At 39.6% G+C, this 11,394-nt stretch overlaps 1 protein-coding gene and 1 long non-coding RNA gene across 2 annotated transcripts; both read left to right on the top strand.

Moving 5' to 3' along the window:
• The first annotated feature begins 1,338 nt into the window (after positions 1-1,338).
• Positions 1,339-3,261, top strand: LOC131997721 (uncharacterized). Its single transcript, XR_009398363.1, has 3 exons — positions 1,339-1,525; positions 2,239-2,532; positions 2,604-3,261. It is a non-coding gene; the product is annotated as an uncharacterized LOC131997721 (long non-coding RNA).
• A 1,573-nt stretch (positions 3,262-4,834) lies between these two features.
• LOC106081365 (uncharacterized) lies at positions 4,835-10,951 on the top strand. Its single transcript, XM_013243262.2, has 4 exons — positions 4,835-5,034; positions 5,100-5,901; positions 6,957-8,291; positions 8,355-10,951. The coding sequence occupies exons 1-4, from the start codon at positions 4,981-4,983 to the stop codon at positions 9,794-9,796; spliced, it is 3,633 nt and encodes a 1,210-aa protein (XP_013098716.1). The 5' UTR covers positions 4,835-4,980; the 3' UTR covers positions 9,797-10,951.
• Positions 10,952-11,394: the final 443 nt, after the last annotated feature.

Here is an 11,394-nt window from a genome sequence, read left to right as displayed (position 1 = left end):
TAAGCAGGTATGTGAAATACTTCGTTTAAATAAAGTTAATCACCAAAGAACAGTGCCATACAGTCCGGAACAAAATGGTTGGGCTGAAAGGGATATGCGGACAATTGTAGAAGCTGCTAGGTCCATGATTCACAGCAAAGGACTGTCTTTGAAATATTGGGGTGAGGCAGTTAATAACGTTGTATATACACTGAATATGATAGGTCGTAGTCCTAACCAAGACAAGGTACCATATGAGTTATGGTTTGGCAACATCCCTGATATTAACAATCTGCACATATTTGGTTCTACTGCTTATGTACATATTCCTAACGAAAAACGAAGTAAGCTAAACATGAAATCTAAAAAGGGCATTTTTGTTGGCTATGAACAAAACTGTAAAGGGTATCGCATATGGATTCCCGATGAAAAACGCATAGAAATATCAAGAAATGTCATCCTTAGGGAAGAAGAAAATTTATGTGCTCCCAAATCCCAACAGAAGGATGGAAATAAAGGGCAAGTGGATCTGATTGAATTTCATGACCATAATGAAATTGCTTCAGAGGATATTTTAGAAATTGAAACACGTTCTGAAGAAAATCGGCAACAATACCCTGACTCAAATCCAGAAGTTTTAGAAGTACCGGAAGAACATATCGCACTACCTGAAGAACATGTAGCAATACCTAAAGAACATGTAGCAGTACCTGAAAAAGAAGACGCCAAAACTAGCAAACGACATCCTTATAATCTTCGTTCAAGAATTGAAGAAATTGATGATATGTTTTACGCATTTATTGATGATAACGATGAGCCGAAAACTTATGAGAAAGCAGTTGCATTTGAGTATAGTACGCAGTGGAAGAATGCTTGTGAAGGCGTCAAACAAATAAAATGGTTGCAACGTTTCTTGGAAGAACTTATGGCAAACGAAGAGATTTATAGACCAAAAATGTATTTGGACAATCAAAGTGCTATTAAACTAATTAAGTACCCACAATTTCATAAAAGAACAAAGCACATTGAAGTGAAATACCATTATATACGGGAAGTCTATGAAAGCAAGTTTTTTGAATTAACATATGTTCCAACAACAGAGCAATTGGCAGATATCCTCACTAAACCTCTAAAGAAGCACCGATTCAGCGATATTAAAGAAAAATTTAATATTAAAAATCGAATAATATAAATAAAAGTGGAAGTGTTGGAGAAATTTATTTATATTGTTCGTATCTACTTTATATTAATATACTTTGTTGTATGCTACAGAAAATAATTCAAGTAGGCTTTGCAAATTATTTTTCTTAGTATACATTTTTCTCAATAAAATATGTATATTAGTCTTTACAGATTCTTCAAACGACAAACAAGCTTTTTGAAATTTTTTAACATGCCGCTCGGCCTCTTACTGAGACTCTCCGCTCGATACCGCTGGTTGTCCATGACTGCCCGTGCCAGGCGATTTTGATCAAATTCGGTACTGGCTTTGAGAGGTGTAATATAACTCACTGGTCCAAATTCAGCATAATCGACTGAAAAATAGGTATTTTATAGGCCGACACAATTAATCGGGAAATCGGTCCATATGGCAGCTTTATATGGAAAAACTATCCGATTGGCCCATATTTGGCAAGTAAATCGGATAGAAAATCAGCATTTTGTGGTCTCGGAAAGTAAAATCGGAAGTTCGGTCTATATGGAACTTATTCCAAAATGTGGACCATTGTTGGTCCTAAATCTTATATAAAATAAAAAATATCTGTGCCAAGTTTCAATCACCTACGTTAGCTCCTCCTGTTTTTGGCCAAATTTACTATCAACTTACAACACTGTGCGATGTTGCCTTAGAAACGATCGAACTTTTTCCGATAGTCAAAAAGACTCGTCTGACTTTTTGTAGAAAAAAGGCTTTGCGACTTTTTGTAGAAAAAAGGCTTTGCGACTTTTTTAGTAAATGCGTGATTCTGTTTGCAACATATCTAACCTTCGGTCTAAGACCCCACAAAGTGTATATATTCTTGATCCGTCCGTTCGTCTGTGGAAAATAAAGCTTGGCTTTTGAAATTTGCACAAAATCTTCTTATTCGTGCAGATCGGTTGGAATTGTAAATGGGCCATATCGCTCCATGCTTCGATTTAGCTCCCATATAAACCGATCTCCCGACTTGACTTCTTGACCTTCTAGGGGCGCACTATTGTACATATATACTACTAGCCGAACCGAGCCCCTTCTTTAACTCTCTAATGTCTTTTAAGGTGTATGTGTATATCGAATTCGTGCCACTGTAGCCTATGTCCGAATATAACGCTGAACGCCTGCGTTCAAATCCTGGCGATAACATAAGACAAAATTTAAAGCGGTTGTGCTCCTCTCTTAATGCTGACGACATTTGCCATGGTTGGTCATGTAAAATATTATCCCCAAGGAGATGTCGCACTGCGGCACGCCATTCAGATTCGACTATAAACAAAGTCCCTTTCATTCAGTTTAAACTTGAATCGGAAAGCTTTCATTGATGTGTGAGAAGTGTGCCACTTTTCGGATCCTGGGTAAATTTTTACTACACTCTTAAATACCTTTCTTCTTAGTCATATATTATCGTATTGGTAAATATTTTCAGTTTAGAGAGACACTTGTCCTTTAATTTAAATATACGCTTCGTGCTCTACTTTCAAATACATTTTATATGAGCTCTATATTGTCGTGATTGGTCTATATTCCATTTGGCGGGATTTGGACGGCCCCCGAGGCACCCGACTCCAACAATGGAAATCATGTCTTGTTTTGACTGTAAGAGTGCAAAAAAATTTTCGGACTCATCGCATTACCAATCTCCGAGGTCTGGTGGTTTTGAAACTTAGGGTAACGTGTTTTTTAGGTGAGGGATGGTACTCAGACAAATATGGATATCAAATTCGTGCTGCACTCCCAAATCCATTTAATGTGAGCCCGATATTGCCATGGTCAGCATGTATGTTTGGAGGGTGTTTTGGGGCTGGGGCGGCCACCGGCACTCTGCAATGAAAATAGATACCAAATTCGTTCTTTACTCCCAAATACCGTTGATTTGAGCTCCATATTGCCATAATCGGGATTGAAGTTCAGTTTAGGAGGCGCTTTAGGGCGTACCCCCAAACACTTGGCTCCAAAATTGGATATTAAATTCGTATTCTACTCTCAAATACCTTTCATTTTAAGTCCCATATTGTCATAATGTGTTAATCAACCTATTTGATATATTTTTGAAAAGAAAAGTTCCACCTGGACTTGAACACAAATTTTAATGTAATATTCGCAATCTATTCCCATACCTTTCATTTGAGTTCCATATAGACATGGTCGGCTAATATGTCCATTTGGGGGTACTTGGGGTGGACCTTACATTACTTGGACCTAGTTTTTTATGTCATATTTGCAATCTACTGTCGAATACTTTTCATTTGAGGCCCATAACGACATGAACGTCGAATATATCTGTTTAGATGAGTTGTGGGGTCGGGAGGCCCGCTGGGTACTTGGACCCAAATTTTAATACGATATTCTAGTCTGCAATACCTTTCATTTGATACCAATATTGTGCCTATTGGTCCACTTTTGGTTTTGGGTGATGTTTTTGGGATAAGGGGCACGTCCGCCCTCATCCGATATCCGTGAACAATCCATGAAAATTTTAAGAAAATCGGTTCAGCCATTTTTTTTCTACGGAACAAACAAACAAACCGAGTCCCATATAAAATTTCATGTCATTTGTGCCCCATATTGAAATGAAAGTTCAATTTGTCTGGTTGGAGGAGTTTTGGGGTTAAGGCGACTTCTTGGGTACTTGGACCCAATTTTTAATACCATATTCGCATTCTACTCTTCAATACCTTTGATGCCCATATTGTGTGTTTCCTTCCTTCAACCTTCCGATATCAACAAATTCCGATGCCAATGGACAGTCATCACAATTAACCGTGGACAAAGTTACGAATGGCATTCGTGGCGCCAAGTCATCCAAGGCGTTGGGCCCCGATGGAATCTCTACACTGATGTTGAAGAATCTGGATTTACATGGAGTCGAATACCTTACAACTGTCCTCAACCTGTCTTTGAACATTCTTATAGTATCCGATGTCTGAAAGATGGGCTAAGTGATCCCGCTACTGAAGCCTGGAAAGGACCCGAGCAAGGGAGAGTCGTACAGACCGATCTCTCTACTCTCAACAGTACCCAAGGCGCTTGAGGGACTACTCCTTACAAGGCTCGTTGGAGTATTTCCATTCGCCGAGCATCAGCATGGATTTCGAAGACTGAACACCACAACAACTTCTTTCAAAAACTCCATAGTATCCAAAGGCAAGCCTGCAGGCAGGCGATACTACATGTAAAGCTCGTTAAGTTATTGAAGGAGGACAGGAACGTCCAAAGATCCATTTTGTATAAGCTTAGGAAACCCAAGAATAAGCTTCAGGATTCGCACTCTTAAACTGGAAGGTTGGGTGGTGAACACTGTGTTTGAATATGGTAACACCTTGAACTTTTTAGGTGGGGTTTTATCCATATACCCATATCACTTGCTTAGGTCTGTTTTTGTTTGACGGTTTGTTTAGTATCCTACTTCCGCCGCTGTCCTACATATGGTCCCAAAATATAGTCAGGGGGAATGGTCGATGAAGGATTTCATCGGGTCAATCACTGGAGAAGACATCCAAAAGAAGCAGACAAACAGTTTGCGTGCATTCACCCGCTGTTGCAAAATTTAATAATCGATTATTCTAGTAGTCGATTCTTCGACCTTTTTAGTCAGTAAAAGTCGACTTCGACTTTTCGACTATTTTTTTTTTTGCACCAAAAAGTCGATTAATCGATTAGTCGACTTTAAGATCCTAAATTGGACTGGAGAAATGCATAAAAAATTAGAAGTTGTTCATACAATATCACAACATCAATAACTCCAATGATTCAGTAAGTTAGCCAAAGAGGACACCTTTCAGAAATCATTTCCATCTGGCTCGATGTCCAACGTTTTTGCGAGCCACACAAGAGAGGCAGTACGGTGTAAAGTGAAGGTTGTAGCAAAGACATTTTGCCAGGACCGTGAAATAACGAATTCCATTATCTGCTTCAATTTCAGAAATGTGAGCCAAATCTGCCGCCGGAATGGCGGAAGTTTAGCGTGGATCCCCAAATAACTTCCTTGGAAGTATTGTATTCCCTGCTGGCCAAGGCTTTTGATATCAAATCAGACTTCTCCATCAAGTACAAAGCATATGATCCAGCCGGAAATGAAATTTACTTGGCTGTTTTGTCAGATTGGGACTTGGACGCGGCTTTTCTCAGAATACACAACATTTCTATACAGACATCGACTGAGCCATGTTTAATGCTGCAGATAGACATAAAACCGTTCACCGAGGTAAAAGAATGGGATCCGGAAACAACAGCAAATGCCTCTTCAGCTTTAATAAGCTCTTGTTCATCCAGCAGCACGGGTGCTACGCCCACAAGTTCTTCCGCACGTGAGCTTATATCGCCGCTGCAACAATCAATTGGCGTTTCCCAAAAATATGTACAACAAATGCAAACGAAATTGCCGGGTATTATAATGAACCAGATGGAAAAGACTTTTTCAATGGTCCAGAAGGCTTTCAACTTAAATGAGGAGACCATGGCTGCTTTGCCACCACGACCGTCACTGGCGGACAATGAGTTTCGTTCGTATCTTGATGCATTGGGCCAAATACAAAGAACAGACGAGTTGCGCAAAGTGATATTTTTGGGAGGTATCGATCCCAGTCTAAGGAGAGTTGTTTGGAAACACATTTTGAATGTTTATCCCAGCGGAATGAATGGACATCAACGTATGGATTATATGCGTCGTAAATCTGATCACTATTATAAGTTGAGAGACACGTGGAAGGCAGCAATAAAACAAGGTAAACGACAACGCATTAGAGAGTAGGTATTTGCATATATTTTATGTGGCTTGAGCCTTTATAGGTAGCGATTCTCGTCAAGCTCCATATGTGTTGTTGTTGTTGTTGTAGCAGTGTGTTGTACACTGAGACGGCAGCTTCTGCCGATAAAAGACTCCATCGGACGCCGTGGGAATGTTGTGGATGTAATACTGTACCGTACTTTGCATTCGTAACCATGTACTTTGCAATTGTGCAAAATACTACAAAACCGCTGCAAGATATCTGAAGATAACTGCCACCAAATCTTCAGCCGCATTGTCCACAACAAATACGTGTGAAGTGAATAATGAGCTATAATGGTCAAGTGCCTCCATTAGGAGACAAACAAAGATCCTACCTGTGCAAAGACATAACTACATGCGCTCCAAACAATTCCTTGTTGTTGTTGTTGTTGTACTCATATTTTCATGTGGAGGTGGCGATCCTCGTCTAGCTCCTGTGGGTGAGAAAGCTCGTTCTGGTCTGATTGCCGCTGAAACAGGGTGACTATTTGTTATTTTAAGGCGCCAATAACTCAGTGTTTTTGCAAGAACTGATGCCGTCCGCGACTGCCGTTGCAGAGAGAACCGTTAAATTAAGCGGCATATGCAGCGGGTCCGGACAACATTCATGCCGCCACGGTAGCGTATGCGGTGAATAGCTACCGGGTGAATGTGGTCCTTGGAAAACGGCCGGCTCCCATTGCACTTGAAGAAATTGACTTCCCCCTGAGCGGAATTATGTGTAGTTCAGCATTCTAAGTATGTCATTCGAAATATCAGATTCTTCAATAAGATCTTTGAAAGTATTGCTGTGGCATTGCAGTAGATTAATTTCTTTAAATTAGCTTGACTACATGCTGTCATTTAATCCATGCTAAATCCAAGGAAAACTATATAAAAAAATGATTGTGGCATCAATGTGGATGTAAAGCCCAATTAAAACTTTTTTGTGCCTATAAGCCTCCACATCCAATCCACACAATAATATATACAAAAAATTAATTTATTTATCAAAATGTTCGTTTTTTATAGGATACGTTGTTGGTGAATTGGCGTACGTAACCAGTATGGTTAAGAAGGATGTGTTGCGTACTGATCGACTACACCCATTCTATGCTGGCAATGATGACAATCAAAACATTGCTTCTCTTTTCAACATACTCACAACGTATGCATTAAATCATCCATCAGTAAGCTACTGTCAGGGTATGTCCGATATCGCCTCACCGCTTCTTGTGACAATGAATGACGAAGCACAAGCTTACATATGTTTTTGTGCCATTATGGCAAGGGTGCGTGGAAACTTTATGCTCGATGGTATCGCAATGACTCAAAAATTCGCACACCTTACCGAAGCTCTGAGTTATTATGACTCTGATTTTTGGGAATATCTAAAAGCTCAACAGGCCGACGATCTGCTGTTCTGCTATCGATGGTTGCTGCTGGAAATGAAACGAGAATTTCCATTCGAAGACGCATTGCGTATGTTAGAAGTACAATGGAGCTCCCTAAAATACGAGACAAGTGCTGATAAGGAATTAAATCTATATGAAAAAGAATTCGTTCCGATAAGGGAGGCAACGGCCCCATCGACGCCCACCAGTCTGGGGGGCGGTGTTCCTCCAATTAGCCCATCGTACTTTTTAGCAAAGCCGCGTGAGAATGCTTACACAAAAGTATGTGATCTGAGAAGGCAGAGTTCTTCGGCATCCCTGAACTCGCTTAATTCATCAATAACGACCAATATTAACAACTGTTCTGGACTTAAAATTTCAAAGCTCGATGGCACAAGACGCTTGAATCAAAGCCTGGACGACAATATGGCTCGTCATGCCACAAAGAACAGACGCAGGGCTCCTTCTAATCGCCAATCATTGGATGAAGCAAAAATTCTACATTTGCTTGAATGCCGAGTGGACAATGCAGAAAATTTAGCGACACCAGCCTTACATCAGAAACTAGAAAATGACCCATCGGAAGACGACGATGTTTTCGCAGAACAGAGCGGCCAATTTAAATTTCACGAAACAAATCCCTTTAAGGACGACGAAATTCCCGCAATGACTGCAGCTATGCCTAAGCCTCCGATACCTAAAACATTTCTCAGTAGCTCATCATCTTCAATTGTTGAAGATGATTCAAGCATTATTGCCAATGGCGTTGACGGCGAATGCATTAAAGACGGAGGAGACAAAAAGTTTTTGTCGACACCTCCAAAAGCAATAGCCAAATTGCAAAACAAAAAGATACTCTCGAATTACAATGCGGTAAGCACAATAATTGCCAAGCAACTCGCAAATGCCAGCAGCACAGGAGGTGGCCATTTCAAAGATCTGAAGGAAAAGATTGCAGCTACGAGCAGAAAAGGTGGGTAATCAAATTGATACTTAGAGAAAAGCCCGTCATATAATTTATGTACTCCCCTTCTAGGCTTGTCCCTTGAAGAATGCAGTGAGAAATCGCAGCAGCGCCTAGTCAAAAATTTCAATGAATTTCTCAACTTTGCAGCTATAAATAAAGGTCGTGTGGGAAGCGTCGAAAAATCGAATGCCTCAATTTTAGCCAGTGACGAAAATGTGGCGCAAAAAGTGTGCAAAACTCCATCTCCTCAAAAACTGTCTCCCACACCTCACCCATTGGTACAACTGACGAAGGGTGGATTTGCCTCATCTCTAGAAGAATCGGATTCATCTTCATTGCCTGATACCACAAATAACACCTGGAGCTGTTCAACAGCAGCCACAGCAATACAACAAGCAAATAATTTAAGTAGCAATAGTTTACATTTAGAGCTCAATTCACTTTCTTCCCTTACGCACACCCCGGAACGAACTCCTACTATTGAGTTCACACAAAAACGACACAAAGATATAACACCAACGCCAATCAGCGAGACGTTTCAACTGGAAAAACAGGACGATTTAAGTGCCACACCCGATGAAAGTCAGGAAATTGATTATTGTCCCATGTCAACTGCAATTATAAGGGAGTTACATTTGGAAGCTGATAATTTGGATCGCCAAGTGTTTGGTGACTCGACGACAACCAAAGATTCTACTAGTTCTGAGATTGAGTATGAAAAACTGGGAAAAGATTCCTTGGACATGGTTGAGGACCTGAAGGAATGTGAGATAACTGCCGTTTCCGACGAAATTGGCCCGTGTGTAGGTAGTAACAGTATCAACGGGAAAGTTAATAATAACATAAGTACTGGAAAAACAAATGCAGACTGCATCAACTTTAACCCATTTCTAGAAGAATCTATCGTTTGTTCAACAGCCTCAAGTTTAGCAGACAATTCCTTAGTCGGATGTATCAATTATGGCAAATCGAACCCCAGTGCGAGTGCATTGCCTGAGGTTTTAATACCGATCTCAACGACAATTCCCGACATGGGCGCTGTTGACGAAATGGCAACAACAGCCGCTGAAGAAGTGTCTTTCTCAAAAACTCCGCCTATCCAAAACCAACGCAACATCGCCACTCCAATACCTAAGTTACCACCGCCTTCAGAGTTTGGGGGTGGCAATCCCTTTTTAATGTTTCTTTGTCTAACTTTACTGTTGCAACACCGCAACATAATCATGAAAAGTAACATGGACTACAACGAAATAGCCATGCATTTCGATAAGATGGTGCGAAAACACGATGTAACACGAGTATTGAACCAAGCTCGCCGTATGTACATTGACTACCTGAAGAGTCATGCAACATACAATCAGGAAAGGCAGCAGCAACAACAAACGCAACACGAACTGCAGACCTATAATAGGCCATTTTTGGGTGACGTCAATCGCAACGCTACAAACGCGATATCGCAACAACACACCTTCACTCAGACACAGAGAAAATATAAACACACATTCCAATAGTCAGTCGTCTAACGTCTCATCTTCTTCGTTCTATATGAAATCGTATAAGTCGCTGTGAAACGTATCGAACTTCACAAAAAGCCGAAATAGAAACACCAAAGAATGTTAACATTGACTGGAACCTTTTTTGTTAGCAGCCTGGCTGGCTGAGCTGAAAAGCCAGTCGTTTTGAGTTATCATTATTTGTTACCAAGAGTTTATAACGTACTTATTATTATGTAAGTAATTAAAGTCTGCCTATATATATGTTTTGTTTTTAATTTCTACATTACTCATTTGTTTTTCATTAAATATAAATATTAATCATTCCATTCCATTATCTAATAAGCTTCTTTAAGTCTTGAAGGTTTGTTTACATGCAGTAAACTGTAGACAGACCAGACCAGACCTGAACAAGTATCATAAATGTGCATAACGTTAATTAACAATGTATATGTGCAGCATATACATCTGCATTAGTCTCTACGGGAATTGTACCATTCTAATGAAGAGTATAGGAAAACTCACGTTTGCTTTTGTAAAATTCTTTTCGCAAGATTCCAAATACCCCAACAAGAGCAATACCGCAAAAACTGCAAAGAAATTTAATTTCGACAAAGCTATTGAAACTTCAAAACGATTCGAGATGTGAAATCTTATACGGATTTAAATGCTTCCATTCAATAGTATAGCAAAGCAAAGAACTCTTCAACATATGGCTGTTTACAAACGATTTATCAAATGGTTTAGTGTTTTTTTATTACAATTCTAAGTTATAAACGTGGTCATTTAAGTTCGGTTGCCCTCTAAAGTGCAGAAGGAGACAAACAAAGCTCACTTCTATTGTTCCAATCTAAACACCTACATCCATGCTAAACCATTTGTCTGAAGCTGGACAATATCCTCTTAAGCACTTATCCTTGAGCACTTTTATTTTATATATACCTACTACTTATACAACGGCAAATGATTTTCCAATCATCATGGATGGACAAGAAATTAAATGACTCTGCACCTTTCAGTACTGGCTAATGGATATTTATATGTAAATAGTACACAAATGCGTATGTACATTAATATTTAACAAACTTTAAAAAATGTACCCCCAACTATATATTGTAATATACTTCAATTTCGCTTTTAAAACTAAAATAAATTTATTAAAATTTAATTGAACATCTAATTTTGTTTTCTTGTATACGGCAATATTTGTAGGACTAATGTATTCGTCACAAGCAAAGGTCAACAAGTGCAGAAACGTTCCTCTATTGTATTTGTTTCCTTATTTTTAGCTTTATCCGCAGTGAGCGAGCGGCTCTATGCTCCAGAATTTGTAAATGATAATTTGACCACCAAAATACCATTAAGACACACTTTTCTTATACCGATGAGTGCTGTCCTTGTTGTTGTTGTAGCAGTGAGTTATACACTGAGGCGGCAGCCCTTGCCGATGAAGAACTTCAACGGGTCAATCCGGTACGTACAACCGGCTGCCATGGAATTGGTTCTTATCCTATTCAAGTTAAGATCAATGATTGGGGATATCCTTTGTATGTCCAAATCCAAAAGGCGTGTCTTTAAGCGACACCACTTTGAAGGAGGGTTTAGTTAACGCATTT

This window comes from Stomoxys calcitrans, chromosome 5, assembly GCF_963082655.1.
Source record: "Stomoxys calcitrans chromosome 5, idStoCalc2.1, whole genome shotgun sequence".
Classification (NCBI taxonomy): domain Eukaryota; kingdom Metazoa; phylum Arthropoda; class Insecta; order Diptera; family Muscidae; genus Stomoxys; species Stomoxys calcitrans.
Note: the sequence above shows the minus strand (reverse complement) of the source record. Positions and strands in the feature narration are given on the sequence as shown.

Bases quoted from the DNA above. Each gene is read 5' to 3' on its own strand.
- LOC106081365 (XM_013243262.2), top strand. From the start codon at position 4,981: ATGTCCAACGTTTTTGCGAGCCACACAAGAGAGGCAGTACGGTGTAAA. The intron at 5,035-5,099 runs GTTGTAGCAAAG...CTTCAATTTCAG, and splicing joins CAGTACGGTGTAAAGTGAAG to AAATGTGAGCCAAATCTGCC. The intron at 8,292-8,354 runs GTGGGTAATCAA...CTCCCCTTCTAG, and splicing joins TGCAGCTACGAGCAGAAAAG to GCTTGTCCCTTGAAGAATGC.